The 20,455-nt window shown below is 40.1% G+C and overlaps 1 protein-coding gene across 2 annotated transcripts; it reads left to right on the top strand.

The window, feature by feature from the left end:
• Positions 1-1,190: 1,190 nt before the first annotated feature.
• On the top strand, positions 1,191-20,013 carry CLUL1 (clusterin like 1). 2 transcript variants are annotated; one of them, XM_083622630.1, is made up of 9 exons: positions 1,191-1,248; positions 2,695-2,764; positions 11,831-11,938; positions 12,960-13,108; positions 15,106-15,273; positions 16,061-16,505; positions 17,427-17,564; positions 17,969-18,183; positions 19,540-20,013. In XM_083622630.1, exons 2-9 carry the CDS (start codon positions 2,746-2,748, stop codon positions 19,717-19,719), a joined length of 1,422 nt encoding a protein of 473 aa, XP_083478756.1. In that variant the 5' UTR covers positions 1,191-1,248; positions 2,695-2,745; the 3' UTR covers positions 19,720-20,013. The 2 variants fall into 2 exon arrangements, with proteins under 2 accessions (XP_083478756.1, XP_083478757.1); XM_083622631.1 differs by lacking the exons at positions 1,191-1,248; positions 2,695-2,764 and adding an exon at positions 10,566-10,693 and having other exon boundaries at positions 19,540-20,011.
• Positions 20,014-20,455: the final 442 nt, after the last annotated feature.

Genomic DNA, 20,455 nt, shown 5'->3' with positions numbered 1-20,455 from the left:
CCCTACCTGTTGGTTAACTGCAGCAATACAGTCATACCTTGGATCTCAAACGCCTTGGCTCCCAAACAAATCAGCTCCCGAATGATCGAAACCCAGAAGTGAGTGTTCTGCTTTTTGAACGATTTTCGGAAGCCGAACATCCGGCCCAGCTTCCATGGTTTCCATGGAAGCCGTGCCTTGGTTTTCAAACAGTTTCAGGAGTCGAACGGACTCCCGGAACGCATTCTGTTTGAGAACCAAGGTACGACTGTACTGGGAATTGGGAAGCCAGGTGAGGAACATCATTCTGCCTCTGCCACTCTTCCAGCAACTGCTGCTGCCCCAGGAGAAACGTGACAGTTTCCCAACATGCTTTCTGACATCAACTTTCTTGGCTGTGCCAGTAAAGTGGCTCAGAAGGAAACAGCAGACAGACTCACAGATGGGAAATGTGAGTGCTTTCAGTCATCTGTATTCTACAGATCACATATGACTCCTGCGTTTCCCCTTGAAATAAGAATGCACAGAAAGTGTTTGGTTGTACTTTTGTAACATCTACCAAACAGGGTGGGGGCTTGTTTTGTTTTTAACTCATCACAGTTGCTATGGTTCACAAACACAATGGAATTTTTCAATAACTTTTTAGGGAAATCTCTTTCCCCAAAGTAACAAATAATAACACTGTTACAGCACAGCAAGCTTGGATTGGTTTTGTGATTATTTATTTGCAATTAGACAACAATGCTGGCTCTTAAAAAGACTAGTCAGCAAAACTGGCATAGCTGAGAAGCAGATCAGCTCCGTGGAATGTGGTTTCCTCAAAATCCTCAGGACTGTGAAACATTACAGAACCAGCTAATGTATCTAGAGGTTTGTTTTACATTTGTCTATGTTTTAAATGTCAGCGTCATTGTCTTGATGGTCCCCATATTCAGTCTTAGAAAAATAAAAATACCATTGGTTCCCTAGATGAAGATCACTTATTTTTCCATAAAATTCATCAGCACATCTCACTAACTTTTAAAAAATAACCAGAGAAAATAATTGGTTTCCAGAAAACAATATATTGAATATCGAAACTAAAGCCTGGCAGCTAATTTCCCCAAGTAATTCCATCTAGAAGCAGCTGTTTTTAATACACGACTAGAGCAGTGGCAATCATTGTCAGTGGAATGAGGGCAGTGCTGTAGTTAGGGCTGAGCCTTGGGGGTGAAGTCTGAAGCTGAACAATCCTGCCCTCCCCAAAATGATTGCCCAGATCAGTGACAGGTGAGACTGCAGCGACAAGCAGGTAAAGGGCAGGTACTCACTAAAGTGAGATATGCACAAAGAGACACCACTGTGATGTGTGCACACACACTCTTGTGTTTTGTTTCTTGTTGCAATGTTTAGAATATATGATATGAATACATCATATAATTTGTGAAGATACCTTGTATGAATGAACAAGATTTCATAACATGTGAATGTTCCAAGGTACCTTCTGTTTTAACGCAGTTCTGATGTCACTGAACACAAATCTGTACTTGAACCAAACTTTCCTCCATAGTTTCATCAGTTTAAGTCTGGGAAATAGAACTGCCTTGTAAACAGCACACAAAAGTTACTAGACTGCTTGCCTACACACCTAATGCTATATTAGGTTGCAGTCCTCTATACAAGCAGCAGGGAATAAGTCTCATTGAAGCCAATGGGGCTTACTTCTAAGTAGACAGACATAGAATTGTGCCATTAGTCATTTAGGACTGAAAGCTTTAAAGCAAATAATGAACCAACTCATCTCCAGATATGTCTAAAGGTAAAGGGACCCCTGACCATTAGGTCCAGTCATGGCCGACTCTGGGGTTGCGGCGCTCATCTCCCTTTACTGGCCGAGGGAGCCAGCATACAGCTTCCGGGTCATGTGGCCAGCATGACTAAGCCGCTTCTGGCGAACCAGAGCAGCGCACGGAAATGCCATTTACCTTCCTGACGGAGCAGTACCTATTTATCTACTTGCACTTTGACTTGCTTTCGAACTGCTAGGTTGGCAGGAGCAGGGACCGAGCAATGGAAGATCACCCCGTCACGGGGATTTGAACCGCCGACCTTCTGATCGGCAAGTCCTAGGCTCTGTGGTTTAACCCACAGCGCCACCCACGTCCCACGATATGTCTAGTTAGAAGCAATTCTTATTTGTCACAGATGACCAAGCCACTGGCTATTTACAAGCTTGATTTCATGTATATTCAAGGAGATGGCATCATTTACTCTAATAGACAATGCTAGCATTTTAAAGATATGCTTTCCAATGGGTGACTTTACTGCCCTTAATGGTTAAAATAACAAAAGAAAAAGGAACATATTCAAGTAAATCAATTTACTTTTAGTAGCATTTGAGGAATGCTTGCCTGATGGAAGCCCCATTTTAAGTACACTTATGTGCATTTGCATTTTATTGAATCTGTATACATGAAGCCACAGTATGAATGTTCAGGATTAGCATGTTACACTTTTTCAATATTGTAAGAGCTTACACTTTGCCTTAAAAGTTTTCCTCTAGAGTCTACAGAATAATGGAATAATGTTTCTGCCATCACTATTAATAGAACTAGGTAAGACTGATTAGTCAAGCTTAACCTACTTGCTTTGATACCATCTTTCAACTCTGCTGCCTTCTAAAAACAGGCATAAAGCTCAGTATTGAAAAATGTTGTTTAAAACTCTTTTTGACAGGCACGGGGAAGAAAACGTCTAGTTACACCAAAACCCTGAAGGTTTCAATGCATGGAGTTGATAACATCTGGTATGCCTTCCTTAAAAAATCATACGTAATTTCCGAGAAATTGATTAAAGTCTCAATGGTCATACTGTAGAACTAGAAGCAAAATAGAACTGATTTGTACATTTGTTTGTTGACAGATAATGACATAAATAAACAGAGGCAGATAAAAGAGGCACAGGAAGTGAGCATATACGAAATGACCAGCTGGAATGCTATGAAGCAAATATCTTTCAATAGTCTTTGACCTTGAGAAATCTGCATGGAATTCTAAGTTCTGAATGTCATTTTAGACATTAAACAGAGATTGAAATGTTGGTGTTTATAAGATATTTGAACCATTGTACAAGTAAATATATCTGCTTACTATGTTTTGGTGTTTTGTTTGCCATTGCCTCCTTCTTCATAGATGCTTTAGACTGATATTATTAATTCTGCATTTTCCACTACCTCATCTTTCTTAGCTTTTGGACAAATAAATAAGGCAGTAGCAATTTATGAGACAATTAAAACCACGTTGTCATTTTCTTATTCAAGACGGGATTTTATAATGCAGAACAGCATCCACAATCTGGTTTAATAACGTGAAAGCTTCATGAAACAGTTTACAGTGGTACCTCGGGTTAAGAACTTAATTCGTTCTGGAGGTCCGTTCTTAACCTGAAACTGTTCTTAACCTGAAGCACCACTTTAGCTAATGGGGCCTCCTGCTGCCACTGCGCTGCCGCCACACGATTTCTGTTCTCCTCCTGAAGCAAAGTTCTTAACCTGAGGTACTATTTCTGGGTTAGCGGAGTCTGTAACCTGAAGCGTATGTAACCTGAAGCGTATGTAACCCGAGGTACCACTGTATATCTATAATAAAAACATTTGACATCTTTCATTGGCTCTCTTTTTAGTTACAGAATATCAGTTTAAGAATAAACTATAGTATGCACACTCATGGACATCTTAAGGTTTGTAACTGAAAGGGTATAATGTTTCATCATTTTGTTTCTTTGTGGAGGCAAATGCATCAGTTGGAATCATATACATTAAACAGTTGAAGAGAAGGAATCTAAATTGTCAACATTTAAAATCTAGATCATATGCAGTTCATCAGTGTAGATATGCCACAGCACAAGTTCCTTTAGATTACTGCTGTATCCTTAAATGTGTGAAATGTTAACAGGCAAAGAGAGCAGTGGTGGATTATCTAAAGGATATGAAACACATCCTTTATATTGCATCAAAATCTCATAAACCACACTGAAATCAATGGGGTTTGCATGCTCCTGGGTACTGTAATTGAAATATCAGATATGCAGTGGTCAGTTTCTAACAGCAAACATGTGGAGGCATGTCTCTTTCTTATAACTTAAGATATTCCAGAAATGAGCCCAGGTATTTTAAAAATGGTTCTGGGGTTGAGCCCTCAGAGTTCTGCAGTCACCTAGTAATTTTTGAAATTTGCACTGTGGGATTCTTCTCTTTTTTTAACTTTTCACTGACCCAGCACATATCACATTAAACCTTAGTTTCAGTCATACAATGGTTTAATGTGAGCAAGCAGCATGCTGGAGGACAACACACTCCTGAAAAGTTCCTCTTGCTGCTGCCACAATGTTCTGGATGAAACAAGTCTAGCTTGTTGGCGTCATCTGAATGAACCTGGGTGCATGGTTTCTTTCTTTCCAAACAAATCAGTATAGTAGTAATCAAAATTTGTTCTGGCCTTACCATTTGTGGTTTGCTTGGGGAAAACAAATCATAAACCCAGGTTCACACAATGACACTGAGTGCTGTGGGAGCTTTGAGGAACGTGCCCATTAACTTTGCTTGTTTGCGTTAAAAAAATAGTTTTATGTGTGACATATGAGCTTGGCAACTCTGTCGCTCATGGATTTGAGCTGGATGTAATAGCTGTCGCTCATCTGTTGTTTTGTTATTGGGCTGCTTGTTTATTATCCAAGTTAATACATGGCAGCTAATGCTACGTATAAATGTTGTTGTTTAGAGGGTAGTCTGCTGATAACTGGGAATCTTCTTGAGCTTTTTAATAAGATAACCTACTGAGTAGATGGGGAGGGCAGAGAAATGGCCAAAAAAAGGCAATTGGCAGGTTATGAAAACATAAAAAGAGAATGAGGAGAGAAAGAAAGAAAGAAAGAAAGAAAGAAAGAAAGAAAGAAAGGGAAAGTGTGCAAGTGTTGAGTTTGCTAGATGTACAACTTCTTGGTCTCCAGGCTATTTTTCCTTTAGATGGTCAGATTTGCCTGCTAATGAATGTAGTTGGTGGGGTCCAGTTTGATTCAGTGGGTTTTCTAGGAGTTCCATTTTCTTATAATGACGTCAAATTATAACTATTACTCTCCTCCTCCTACTCCTCTACCACCTTTACTGGCACAGGATTTAAGTCACCTATCATGAGAAATCCATCATGGGATTATGTAGAACAAGACACAGGAATCTTCTTCAGAGCAAAATAATCCTTGTGCCTCAAATGTTTATTTTATTTGAAGAAGTGATAACTTCAGACGCATCCATTCTTAAGGAAATTAGCCCCGAGTGCTCACTGGAAGGACAGATCGTGAAGCTGAGGCTCCAGTACTTTGGCCACCTCATGAGAAGAGAAGACTCCCTGGAAAAGACCCTGATGTTGGGAAAGATGGAGGGCACAAGGAGAAGGGGACGACAGAGGACGAGATGGTTGGACAGTGTTCTTGAAGCTACAAACATGAGTCTGACCAAACTGCGGGAGGCAGTGGAAGACGGGAGTGCCTGGCGTGCTCTGGTCCATGGGGTCACGAAGAGTCGGACACGACTAAACAACTAAACAACAACTCCAGACCCTGACTTGGTTAAGTATCTTCTGTTGTTAGGTAAATTCAAGGTGATATGTTGCCATGAGAACTAACATGGCACAAGAACGCAGAGGTGATAAAGGGTAGAGAAGATCTATATTCTTTCTTCCATTTAGCCAGGGGAAGGAGCAAGGAATCTCTGTGTGAAAAGAACAGATATGCAGTTTTGGAAGCAGAAACAGAGACAACTTTGAGGTTTCCCTATTATTTTTGACATTGATATGCCATCCTTCCTCTGAAAGGAACCCAAATCAGCAAACAAATTAATAACAATACATCCAAAACCATCCAAACGCAATTCCAATACAGATGCAGACTGAGAAATATCTCTACTTAAAACCCCTTTCCAATAGGCACTGAAAAGACAACAGAGAACCATTCCCTACTTTGTTCAGAAACATTTCCTCATTTGCCTGTATTTGTAGCTTCCCCCCACTGTCATCTTGTGGTTTAACAGTTTTAAAAATTCTAAACCAATTTTAATTGCAAACAGCTATCTCAAGTCTGTGAACTAATTGAATTTGTTGTCCAGTCACAAGAGTCAGCTCCTGGTTTTAGATCCCAGCAAAGCAGATCTATCTACTAGGCTTGCCTGCTGTCTAGGGCAACTTTGTGCAGGGCCCACATTCTGGCAATGAAATGCATGGACTTACACATAATAGCTGTTCAATCATCTCTCAGCTCTGGGTTATACATGTTTCTGTCAAGCTCTACCATAGAAAGGAAAGCTCAATGCATATGGTAGCAAATGTGGTGGCAGAATAGATAGCTGAGGGTCAGTGGCATGCAAGGCAAGCTGTGAAGGATGGTAGGTGAAGAGTATACTGCCAGTCCCTAAGGATCAGCAGTCTCAGGAAGCAAAGAGTTGTTGCAGGAATGTGTGAGAAGCAGGTGTCTGTGAAGGAGAAACAACAGATGGAGAGGAGCTCCAGGATCAATAGGAAGATCTTGCCCCCTAAGGGTGGCTAAGCTTTCTTGGGGGGCCTAACACCTTGTGGCAAAGCCCCGGGGGTTGTGTGCTGAAGTACATGGGGCCACACACACAGGCATAAACACGCATACCAACAGACAGCTGTTTGTCCATTCTCAAGTATCTCACCAAGTCTACAACACAGAATGCATCAGTGAAACTGTGTTAAAAGTTACACAATAATGTTAATGCAACCTACACAGATATGGGCTGCGATCCAGCTGTTCTGATGTGCATCAAAACACCCTGCACGCATTGTGAGGAAAGGTTTTCAGGAGGTGCTGAAACACATCCCTCTCTGCTCCTCTGCAGATCTGCGATTCACAGTGATCACAGGAGGCAATTTGCCAAAACACCACTGATTTGGGCCCTGATCTGAAATGAGCTCTGTTGGTGCTCAGTGCTCTGAGAAGTACTAAAGGCTTCTGCCCTGACCAGGAAGGGCACCCGGGAGGTCTCTCTTGAAAAATTCTTAGCTCTGCAGATGTGTTCATACAAAGACTACTGAGTGCTCAGATGGCACTCAGCAATGTGGAAGCAGCCGTGGAACTGATACAATCATGTTCCCGTGGTTACGGCAGCAAAGACTCCCATTCTGCACTGTAAATCCAAGAAAGAAAAATGATGCTGATTCTTACACCACAGCCCTTAAGATCTCCATTCCATTGCAGAGCCCCTGTGCAGTTTGCAAACTTTAGAAAAATGTTTGGGAGGTTTTTGGATCTACAGAAAATCACTTGCCAGGGACAGCGGATGAATCAGACCCTCAGGCTGGGTGGTCACCACTCCTGAGCTAGAGCACCAAACTTCTTGTATCTAGCTCTGTCCAAATGAGTTTCCAGCTTGGACCAACACTTCCCAGAGTTGAATGCCATGGCCTTAATAAGAGCTGGAGAAGACATGATCCGCCACACCCAAAACATTTCTAGGAAACCAGCTCATAAGAGTACAAGAGCACAACTCTGTCCCTGAACAATGGCGACAACAGTGACTTACTTCATGGGAACTTTGTGCAGATATATGAGAGGCATCTTATAAATCAGTTCATACGTTAAAAGGGTCTATGGAACTCCTCTTTAAGTTGATATGTAAAACGATATATATTGGATCATGCTTCATTGCTTTTGAGGGCAGCGTGACTCAAAGCAAAGTGGCAAATTACAATGGGAAAATGAATCCTAGCCAGTGAAAGTGAGATTTAGAGTCATGCCATCCCCTTTCCCCCTAATATCCTTCTAATTGTCCTTTATAAGAAACATATGGGGGCAGGCAAGACATCCCTCAAACACAATCTGTTTTGAATCTTAACATGACATTGGGCAAGCCTAGTAATGGGGATATTATGACAGGATTAATAGTTGGTTAGCTGCCTCTAAACATTGCCCTGAGCTATGCATCATTGCCAGCAACCTCAGAATTCAAAAGCTTTAAGCTTGGAGGTTGGCACTACCATGCTTGTTTCTATACAGCAGCCATTTTCTAAACGCTGAATGCAGAGGATGATTGATAATGCGGAGTCAAGGCATGACTGGTAAGCAAAAAATGGTGGCAGTTGGTAGCAACAGAGGTGGGAAGGTTGCAGTACAATGCTAACTCAGCATATTTTTTAAAAAAAGGTTATCAGTAGCACTTGTACACTTCAGTTAAGGGATAGTTTAGGCGCGTTGGGAGTCCTACGCCATGTGGAAAGCCACAGGTTCCTTCTCTGCTCTTTCAGGTATATGACTCCACTCACTATGGCTGCTACTACTTACAGCAGTGGCATGCATTAGCCTTCCACTGAATATTTCTTTCCCGGAATATATGTGAGCTCATCTTTCTAACTTTCTCTCTGTTGATTCTCCACAATAGTAGTCCTTACCTATCCTCCCGGCAATTCTCCTTCCATCTATGTATGCTTCAATGATGAGTTCCTTCTTTTCCCACCACAACCAGTGTTTATATGTAAGAACTTCAAAACATTATGAAATTACATGCCAGCAATAAATGGGCAGCAAAGCAGTCAAATCCCTAGCTGTAAAAACACACATTAATAAGATAATTTTAAAGAAAAGACACTCTTTTCCAGTGTGGTGTAGTGGTTAAGAGCGGTAGTCTCGTAATCTGGGGAACTGGGTTCGCGTCTCCGCTCCTCCACATGCAGCTGCTGGGTGACCTTGGGCCAGTCACACTTCTTTGAAGTCTCTCAGCCCCACTCACCTCACAGAGTGTTTGTTGTGGGGGAGGAAGGGAAAGCAGAATGTTAGCTGCTTTGAGACTCCTTAAAGGGAGTGAAAGGCGGGATATCAAATCCAAACTCTTCTTCTTCTCTTCTTCTTCAAGTCATCATTCTAAATTGCAGCAACTTTTATTTCGTACAGTTAAAACTGGAATTAACTTTATACTGCTTATAATTATTATAACTTACAAAGGGTTGGATCCAGATTTGCTGTTCTATGTTGAGAAGGGCTCCTTCCATTAGCCAAATCAGATCCAGGTGAGGCTCCTCTGAACAGGAGGAGGCAATTTTTGCTGATTTCTCCTTCTCCTGCTGGCCAACCATTGCTGCGCTAGAGGATCCCCAACTTTATGGAACAGATTTAGGAGCCTCTCGGGCTTGCGGATCAGGAGGTTGGCGGGTCGAATCCCCGCAACAGGGTGAGCTCCTGTTGCTCGGTCCCAGCTCCTGCCAACCTAGCATGCCAAAGTGCAAACAGATAAATAGGTACCACTCTGGCAGGAAGATAAACGGCGTTTCCATGCGCTGCTCTGGTTTCGGTGTTCTGTTGCGCCAGAAGCAGCTTAGTCATGCTGGCCACATGACCCGGAAAAACTGTCTGTGAAGCGGACAAATGCCAGCTCTCTCAGCCTTTAAAGTGAGATGAGCGCCGCAACCCCAGAGTCGTTCGTGACTGGACTTAACTGTTAGGGGTCCTTTACCTTTTAAAGATTTAAAGCTCCCCGATACCCCACTCCAAAACACTGGCCAGAATCTCCCCTGCCCCCCACCCTATTTCTTGGGGGGGGAACCAAGTTAAGGGCAAAACACTTGATCAACATCACATGTAGTTTGGCCCTCTTTCACTCAGTTATGAGGAATTCAGATGTCATCACTGACAAACTGCTGCATCCCTGTGTTTTCTATATTGTACTCCAATCAAGACTTGGTTTGAGTCATTAATCTGGCTTGCCCAATGGGTAGACAGGTCCTTGAGACTGTTATTGATGCCCGCCCACCTGCATTGCTGGCTTGCCTTGATTTTGTATTGCTTGAAGCTGGCCCTTATCATCACTCATAAGTTGCATCCACCCCGTACATTTAAAGAAGATGGCTTCCTCCAAAGAATCCTGGGAACTGTAGTTTGTTAAGGATGCTGGGAATTGTAGCTCTGTGAGGGGTACTGTTTGGGGGAAGTTATGTACTTAAAATGTATGAGGTGAATGTAGCCTAAGCAAATGTGTTTTTGATTTATTTTAAATTAAAAATAAATATTTTTAATAAAAATAAAATAAACAAGCAAGTAAGCTCCCATGGAAATGAACAGGCTGATAAAACATATTTGGGATAATTTTGTAATAAAGGTCTAAATTCAAAGACTTGGTCAAAGGGGAAAAGGCAGACATTCCCCCGGGTATGCCCCCAAGGCCCTGAGTTTATCTAAAGTAAATTGTTAGATCCCTGGCAAAAATCTTTCACTGTCGGGCTGTCCGAAAACAGAACAACATATAAAGCACACCATTAAATTGTTCCAGAGTTATAAGAAACAGGCCAGGTTAAAAATAGATGAATTATACATTTCAAAAGGCCTAAAAAGAAAGGCTGTTGCAATATTTTGGCTTTTATCTCTGGCTTTAAGAGGCAGGAAGCCATTGACAATTACATCTAGCTTGCTCTACCCAAGAAAACAGTAAATCCATTTTCCCACAGTTGTGTCTTATGCTCCCTCTAGTGTTTATTTTTGGATGTAAGCACAGGCAGGCTGGAGAGGAAAATCCTGGAGTCTAATCACAACATGTCCCATTAATAGGATTAAGTACCTTGTCATTAGATAAGTAGTACATGGCAAAATCTGTGACACTCATGGAAATTAGAACAGCATCCTGCCTTGGTCTTCCCTGAAGCTTGAAAGAGGTTTGCAAGAAGACGCATCAGAATTTGTGGTAAATATCACACCTTGTTGGTTCTATTACTAAACAGCATCTTTTTTTTCCACAAAATGTGCTGGCCACCTGCTATTGCTGGGCCTACAAATATAAAATCCATGACCTACATTTGTAGGTCTGAATTGTAACTGATTTTATTACTATTCGTTTGATATCACTACACCTTCTAAAAATAAATAAATAAAAACCTAGGTACAATTGCTTGAAAAGAAAAGGAGAAGAAACTAATACAAAACTTTATTTTTTTCCTTAGTAAAACAAGAGTTGTGTGGTATATATTAATAATATATTGCAAAAAGTAAAATATTTTACAAAATGTGAAAGGGAACATAAAGACTTGGGCAGGCATGATCCAGCCAAAGTCAAGCAGTTTAAATTCACCGTTGATATCAGTGGGAAAATTAAGCATGTGAATAAATTTCCTGACCTGGAATGAATGGGACTGAAAGGTGTTTTATTAGACTCCAGAGCATATAGTGGAGAAGGTGGGAGAAAAAATATATCAGTTTTTGTCATTAACTTCAATAGGAAGTTGATTACACTGGATACATTTTCATTGATACTGATACCCCACACATATTACATGTTCTGCATTATTTTAAATAACACCGAAAACAGCTTTAGGCCGTGGAAAAGCTAGTTATTTCCAGGAGAGTTAATGAATCCCATTTTAACATGTATATTATTTGCAAAATCATCTCTGCTTAGCAAAATGGGAAACCTTTTGGTTTTAGTTTTTACACTTCCTGAAGCAGCTAAAGAATGGAAAAGGTTTTTATTAAAAGTTAATATATATTATTGGGTGGGGGGGAGAAAAGGAGACACTTTGATACAAAATGTCAGGTTTAGCATCATTTCAAACATTGCCACAATGTTGTTGCACTGTGTGTTTCCACTGTTATAAGATATTGTTACATACTAAAGCATTTTACTACTGGCAGAAGCAGTCTTAAAACTGGGCCATTCTTTGAAGAATTTTTTTTTTTTTTACAAAATGCTGGGGGGAAATATATATTATCATCACAGTAAGAAAATACTAAATGCATAATATTTCTAAATTAATCCTCCTAGCTGTCTGAGATGTATCTGAAAACCAACTCATTAACCTATTGTATTGTACTCATTCCTAAGCAGAAAACATGAAGCCTGTACTGTTCTTAATAACGTACTTATTATGTCTGAGGGGACATCAGTGTGCACCTACCGTGGAGGGAGACATAAATTTTGTGGAAAACCTGAAAGGTATGTACATGTTCTGTGTTGGCCACTGTATTTCTGAACAGACAAGTGAATCAAGAAGCCTCACTTGAACCTGGGAACTTGCTACCTCTTTGCTAGGGAGACATTCTCAAGATCACTGAACACAGATTAGCTATCGCTTAACCCCATTTTACTGTCCTGCTGTAATAAATGTGAGCATTCTAGTCCATGCTTGTAATTGCAAATATAGCACCACAACATGTTAACCATTCTACATTAATTGACATGGACCACCAAGATATAGTCTTCTGTATATGGATTATAATATGATTGGTATCACTTCTAGATCAAATAAACAGGGCAATAATACTATTCTGTGCATATCGACTCAGAAGTAAACTCCACTGAGTTCAATAGGACTTGGCTTTCCTGTCAATGTGAATTGCCTAGAGCCTAAATTAATGGGAAGTCAGCAAACCTCTTGGTGGTCATAAGCCCTCTATATGGAATTAGTTACCTCAGTTATCAATCTGATGGTTTCTGGGACTGATTTGAAAAGGACCAAGTCATTAAAAAAATCGACAAGAGAATCTGCAGTAATATTTACATAGTCTGTTCAGTAACTAACTGTACAATAATTCTGTACAGTAACAAGATGGCCTGGCTGAATTGCTCATGAAATCTGTTGGCTTTTTGCCATTGGGAATAATGCCAAGATGCCTACATTATTTTGACAAAATGTGTTGACACTTGTATGAAATATAGTTTATATGAGCATTCTGTAACTTTATTTGAAAATTAAGGTTCAGTAAGTTAAAACATATGATTGCTGAAAAGCATAAACTGCATATGATTAACAGGAGATTCTAGTCCAGATTATCTGTTTGTATATACATTGAAGACAGAAGCAGAAAGACCCATTATTATTATTATTATTATTATTATTATTATTATTATTATTATTCTAAGTAGCATGTGTTAATTGTAATTCGGCAGCTAGACCACAATTTAAGGGATTGTTCATTAAAATTATTACTACTAATAATATGGCATTTTCCCTCAGTTTTGTCTGAAGTTGGAGAGAAATATGTAGATGAAGAGGTAAAGAATGCACTGATTGGCATTAAACAGATGAAAATTATGATGGAAAGAAATGAAGTCAAGCACACTGATCTGATGAAAACTTTAAAGAAGAGCAGTGAAGAAAAAGAGGTGAATTTAGTCATCACAGTTTTAGACCTGGAGTGACTCAAATGTATGATATAACTGTTTTCAGTGCTGGGACAAAGGGTATGACCCTTTTTTGAATGCTGTTTTGTTACTTAAATGGAGATGTGATAAAATGGCAGTCTTTCTAAATCAGATAATTGAAGCTTGGAGAATAAGCACTCTGAGTCACAAAACATGGGCCTTTAAAGGAATGCAGCACTCTAGTTTTCAGAACGTTACCTTGGACAACCTCCACATAGAATAAGTTGCTCAAAGAAATAAACATTTGAGCTATATGATAACTACATATTTTGCTGCACGTGAGAGAGAGAAATGTTTTTCATGTGCCCAAACCATTATAAGTCAGTGCTTGTTTATTAGGGTGGTTAGGAATGTTGAATACATGCAGCACTTTATTATTAAAAACAATATTGTTCAAAATTCCTCATGCCTTAATCCCTTTACAAGGAAGCATGTATGTTTTCTAGGAAATCCTCTCCAAACGATAATAAATTGCCAGGAGTCCCTAGTATCTATTTTGGAATAAAAACAACAGATGACTGCCATATGGTATGGAGCTGAGGTTTGCTTACCTGACTAACTGTTTGTACGGCTGTGGTTAAGAAGTAATCACTCTCTAGAATTGGAACACAACCATGCTAAGGGCACCCCTAGCAGGACCATGGAAATGGAGGGAAGGGGATTTCAGAGTCTTCAGGAAGACTAACAACAAGAACAACAAATGCCTTGGACTCAGGGAGTTAATGTGCCTTACCATGTTCATCTTCTGAGACACAAACAAGTCTCTACTGTCAGCTATACCCTTCTGCTATCAAATCCAGGAGGGGCTGGACAGCTGTTCCTATAGTATCACTGCTCAAAGGAGCAGCTGAGGTTGTGATTTGCCCTTGTTGCCAGCTCTATCGAGAAGAGCTGTCAACCAGTGGTAGAACACATGCTTTACATGTTCCATGTTCATTCTCCAAGTAGAGGTGGGAAAGATTTCTGCCTGAAGACCTGTTGCCAATCAGGGTTGCAGATAACTCTGAGTTAAATGAACCAGTGAGCTGACTCATATGGCAGTTTCACGTGCTCATATGGCATGGTGATGGTGGGGTTAATGGAGGGGGGATAAAAGGAGGGGAAATAGCCTTTCTTTTGCAGTGCCTCCCCACAGGTCATTGTGTTGCAAGATCCCACCTGATTTACCGTATTTCTCTGTGTATAAGACTAGGTTTCCCCCCTCAAAAATAATGTAAAAAATTAGGGCGTGTCTTATACACGGATAGTGTCTTCCCCCATTTTCTTAAATCTGAGTCCCCCAAAACAGGGGGAGTCATACATGGGGGCATCTTATAGACGGAAAAATACAGTATATGCTTATTAGGAAGGCACAAAGGAAGCTGCCTTATCCACAGTCAAACCAATGGTTCATCTTTCTCAATATTGTGGATGCTGACTGGCAAAGGCTCTCCAGGGTTTCAGGAAGGAGGCTCTCCTACCCTGCCAGGCATTGAACCTGAGACCTTCTGCATACAAGGCAGATATTCTACCACTGAGCTATGGCCCTTCCCCATGATCTACCGTATTTTTCGCTCTATAACACGCACCCAACCATAACACGCACGTAGTTTTTAGAGGAGGAAAATCCGTAGGCATGCCACCTGTAGGCATTCCCTCCATAACACGCACAGACATTTCCCCTTACTTTCCAGGAGGAAAAAAGTGAGTGTTATGGTGCAAAAAATACGGTAGTTGTTGACTGAAGCAGGAAAAAAATATGACTGGCACTATCCTTGAACACGGAAATGCAGAAATCTTAACTTGAGGATTATTAAGCACAAATATTTATTGTGCCCTAAAGTGAATTAGTGTTTCAGCATGGGACACAGCAATTCTGTAGAAATAATGTATAACTAAGGCCAGTTTTCAAAACGCTGATGTGTATTCTGAATTAAGTAACTTTGTGATCCATAAGTTATAACCAATTCCTTAATTAGGAAGCTCTAAGACTTATGAATGAAGTCAAAGAAAGACTGGAAGACGAAGAGCAAATATGCCAGGGGTCTCTGAAGAATTTATGGGACGAGTGCCAATCTTGTCTAGAAAGTAACTGCATGAGATTTTATACCACCTGCCGCCATGGCTTCTCCACATTTACAAGTAAGGTAAGAGGCATGTGAGGGGAAGCAGCATAACTGTATATAGTATGTATTCTGCTAAAAGCCAGGGCTGTTTGCATGCCATCATCTTGAGAACCCACAGAGAAAAAAGGAGTAGAGTTGAAATCGCAACTTTCTCCAGCTTTATTTTTATTTTATTCCGCATCTTCAAAAGTCAGAGGGGGAGCTTTAGTGCATCACATAACCCTTTGCTCTTTGTTTTGATGAGCAGAAGCAGATTAAAATATAAGCAAGATGCATGCAAATTTTGCCTGGGTTCATAAATTATAGGAGCCACACAGCTTTCCTTGGTGTAGAATTTGAGTTACCTTTTGCAAAGTGTTGACCGGAGGGTTTGACAGTGCCGAAACAGCTCCTTCATCCCATAATCCTAAACAGGAGAGTAAAATTGGTTGGGTACAGTGGGATTTGCTTCCAAATAAACATAGGATAGCGTTGTATATCCCACAGGCTGCCACTTATCCTAAATTGGATCAGAATTTTCATTAATGATACTCATTGTCCAAGTAAGACGCTTGATTTTCTGGTCCTTGGTTAATTTGAAAGATAATACTTGCTTTTGTGCATTTCATTTTAAGGTTAAATGAATACAGCTGCCATGACATATTAGAGTATGGCGTCTCAGCATAATTCAGTTAATATGGAAAATTTGCATTTCAAAAAGTTTGGGGTGTTTCCATGCATGTGCTTTCAAAACATTCCTTTGCACCAATTACCAAAGGATGAGAATTGGACAATTTGCTGACAGGAACTATTTTCTATCCACACACAGGTTGAAGATTTTTTCAAAAAAATGACTCCATTATCACTTCCTGTTTATGAGCTTCAAGAGCAAGATCTCCAGTTTAAGAAAAAACCTGAAGAAGAGGATGCCCAGCTGGCACAAATGGAACACTTGTTCAACCAGCTGTTATCTGACATGGGCACAATCTTTGAAAAAAGCTTTGTTTTTTTCAAACGGATGCAAAAAGAATTTGATCAGTCTTTCCAAATGTATTTCATGTCTGATCCAGACTTGATGGAGCCCTACTTTTTGCCAGCTTTTTCTGAGGTAACTGTAAGAAACCCCATTCCCCCTAAGGACTGGGAGGCACCAGGCTTCCTCCAACTAGTTTTTGACTTCAGCAAAACTGTCCTGGAAGGTGTTGGTGAAGTGATTACTGAGGTATTTGAAGAATACCGAGAGACTGCAAGAGACATGGCAGAACAACTTAAAGGCAAGTTGTAAAACTCACATTTTAATATCAGTAGCATTGAACCTTTACTGTAGTTTTTCACATTTTTAGGAGCATATCTATTCAGGCTGGTGTAAATCACTGCAAAGCTATTGTAATATGTTTTATAATGTTGTTGTTGTTGTTGTTGTTGTTTATTGCATTTACATCCCACCTTTTTTGCCAAGGGTCTCAAGGTGGTGTACATCATTCTCTCCCTCATTATTTAATCCCAACAGCTGCTGTATGAGGTAGATTAGGCTTCAAGTTTGTGACAGGCCCAAGATCATACAGTGATATTCATGGCCAAGTGGGGTTTGGATCCTGGTCTCCCAGGTCTTAGTCCAACACTCTAACCCATAGGTAGGCAAACTAAGGCCCAGGGGCCGGATCTGGCCCAATCGCCTTCTTAATCCGGCCCGCGGACGGTCCGGGAATCAGTGTGTTTTTACATGAGTAGAATGTGTGCTTTTATTTAAATGTATCTCTGGGTTATTTGAGGGGCATAGGAATTCGTTCATACTTTTTTTTCCAAAATATAGTCCAGCCCCCCACAAGGTCTGAGGGACAGTGAACCGGCCCACAGCTGAAAAAGGTTGCTGACCCCTGCTCTAACCACTACACCACACTGGCTATCCAAAAAGCAGCAATTGTATTCATTGGATTGATTTCCATTCCGGACAGGGGATGAACAAACTTGATTTCCCATCCACCTCATTTTAGGTTACTGACAGTTCCCTATGCAAACACCACCAGACTGCCACTGTCAGCCTCATAAATAGGTCTGCTGCTTTAAAGTTGGTTGTTTCATGTCTACTTTGATGTTTAAACCACTCAAGATCATATTTTACTTAATTAGATCTATGTTATCATTAATGTGGTGTACCATGTGTTTTGTTAACATCATATGCATGTTTACTCTAGATTCTGATGGAAGTGGAATGTTCTCTAAGAACATGGCAGACCATGAGAGAACTCCGTGCAATAAGCTGCGTCAGAATTCATCGGGATGCCCTCAATTTCATGAGAGATGCCAAAAATGTCAGGATCATTTTATGCGAGGTAAATAATGGCCCTGTTCATCACCAACGATACTACTGTCAATTTCTGTTTTGCAAAATAGTCATAACTATGAAATGGTTTTGAGAAGCCACAAAAACTGAGTCAAATGATTCAGTAAAACATTCCTAAGGACAAAATATATTGTAGGAAGTGTTTTTACTTGCTATAGTAAAACCAGGGTTAATAACAACTACATACATGTCCAAAACTACATACTGATAAGCCCACAACAGAATCCAGCTGCATAGACACTGTTCTGCCACATAAGACTTTTTATAACAATTCTGAGAATAGGTACTTCTATAGATTGATAAGCAATTACACTTTTTAAAAATATATGAATTTTTAAGAATGTTTCTTAAATTTCTTAAGGACGTTTTCTATATTTTGTTTGATTCCTATAGTTTGCCCTGATGTTCCTGAACTACATACAAAGTATGATGATGCCTCTAAGCTGGTGAACATCTCTGGTGAGCAATACCAACAGATTCTCCAGATGGTCAAACGTCACACAGAAGACACAGCCTACCTGTTGAATAAAATGAAAGAAAGATTTGGCTGGGTGTCCGAACTTTCCAACATGACTATCGGACCAGAAAACATTTTCAATATAGTAAAGGTAAATGCCACCCATTAAAATGCCACTGCACAATGATCTCTCTGTTCTGTTTCACTGATATTTATTGCTTCAGTACTGCCTAGGGAAAATGTGTGTGTGTTATTTTTGTTCTTTAAAATACTAAGCTCTTGCGGAGGTAGATTTTAAGTATACTTGATAATCCCTTGATGATCTGAAACTCCAGAGCTTAGACACTAGCCTACTCTAAATCCTTTTAGTGTGATGATGGTTAACTGACCTGTATCACCATCTGACAGCAATGAAATGGCACAAACTGGTTTGAATTTCTGTAAATTACTTTTCAAGAAGAAGAGAGTTTTGCTAGCATCTGACAGGCGTCTTCTTTAGATCAATATAACAAAAACATAGCTCAGGGCAAAGGGAATGTTATAATCCTTCAGGCACATAGGGTACAAGTCATGCAGTGCCTCCAATAATTTTCCAAAAGGTGTTCTGGAAAAAAATTCAAGCTCTCACTTGCACTGAAAATTATAAAGGAAAGATAAATTATGCTATATTGTATATAATTTACATAGTACCCCCATGGTGACTTAAGAAGGGGAAAAAAACAGTTGTTGGGAAGTTTGTTTTGTAATCCATGGATGAGGAATTGGCATCACCAAGACCAGGGGTCTAGGAGGTATTGCTTCTGGTTGCGCCCATCTGGGAGCTCAGTGCAGAACCAACATATGCTGGAGGGTTCAGGAGGTGCAACGGCTGTAGTCTCTGGAAATTCATATTTCTCTGTCCAGGACTCCTGGCTGCTTGAGTACCAATTTGGAGAATCTGTACCTTAATTGGGCTCTTGGAACAGACAAATTTCTGCTGCTAAAAATTGTTTAATGCTGCATTCTACTGTTTATATTGATGCAATTTAATTACGGTAATAAGGGTATTTATATACTGCTTAATAACAACATATAATGCATTGCATTGCATACTTTATTTTCTTTTTTTATTTTTGCAAGCCCCCCCCCCTGAACGTATGTTGATGGGTAGCTCCATGAATATGGCAAATGAAATAAAGAAAAGAAATAAGTGAAATGTGGACGATATATTATCAAATATCATTGAAACTATGCCCCAAATCACTACCTTTTTTTCTGGGCCTCTGCATCCCTAATAGCAACCATCAAACAGTTGGAAATGTATTTCCCATCATCAAAATAATGTTGTTGATGATGATGATGATAAACAAAACCAAGTCAAACAATACAATTTTAGATTGCATTTGATTAATAAACTAATTTAAGAGGGGCACTTTATTATTCCTCCCCTTAAAACTGAGAAATTTAAAAAATGATGGTGTGTCTTGAGGTGCCGTATTCTCACATATGTCGCTTGGTTCTCCTTCAGGTGTCATCAAGTGTCAAAGGAGGTGAAGCTGCCAGTCCAAATGAAACTGTCGTAGATGTGAATATTTTGACTTCACCTACTTTTACTGTCAAGGTTCCCCAAGATCTGGACACTGAGAGTTCAGAATTCATTGAATATGTAGCAGGGAAGGCTTTACAGCTTTACAAAAAGAATTTCTAGGCAGGCAAGTTGATTGTCTTTACTTTAAAAAAACAACACAACGGTTAAATTGTAATTTGTAAATTTTGTTTTATAGACAGGCTTTCGTTACTGAGAATGGGAGGTTGAAAGCAATCATTTACCACAGGTGCACTTGTTGTGGCAAAAGTTTCCTTAACACTTGACAGGATGAGATGACTAAGCAAGTCCAGCATTAGGGAACACACTGGTAGTTTGGTCATCTGAATGGCTCCTACGCCAGAGTTTATTGAAATACAGCCCCTCTTTATGTTCCACCCACTGCTTTTTTAGTTACCAGTGGATATACACTCCCACAATGGATTCTCTATTTGTGTGGTTGTGTGTGTGTGAGAGAGAGAGAGAGAGAGAGAGGGAGGGCAGACAAAATGAGTTTAGCAGCATGGGACTAGTGGATCTTGCCTGTGTGAGTAGACTCCATTACAGGATGGTATGGCATAATAAATAAAAATAAATAGCTCATTCTCAAGCCTGAATCTCAGGAAGATGGTGACAAAACCAAAGGTTGTTAGATTTTCTAAGTCCAAAGGCCTGATGTTTTCCTAACTAATGTAAAAGTCCTGCACTGCTGCTGAGGAGTGAAGAGATGCATTGGTGCAGTGGCATACATTATATCCTTACAACTTTGGGAAGTTTTCAATGTTTGATGTTTTATTGTGTTTTGAATATTCTATTGGGAGCCACCTGGAGTGGCTGGGGAAACCCAGCCAGATAGGCG

The sequence above is a fragment of the Podarcis filfolensis genome, assembly GCF_964270895.1.
Source record: "Podarcis filfolensis genome assembly, chromosome: 7".
Lineage (NCBI taxonomy): Eukaryota > Metazoa > Chordata > Lepidosauria > Squamata > Lacertidae > Podarcis > Podarcis filfolensis.
The sequence above is the reverse complement of the archived record's forward strand: the minus strand, read 5'-3'. Positions and strand labels throughout refer to the sequence as shown.

Excerpts from the sequence above, each read along its gene's own strand:
- CLUL1 (XM_083622630.1), top strand. Across the intron at positions 13,109-15,105 it reads AGAGCAGTGAAGAAAAAGAG|GAAGCTCTAAGACTTATGAA; the intron begins GTGAATTTAGTC and ends TTCCTTAATTAG. Across the intron at positions 17,565-17,968 it reads TCAGGATCATTTTATGCGAG|TTTGCCCTGATGTTCCTGAA; the intron begins GTAAATAATGGC and ends TGATTCCTATAG.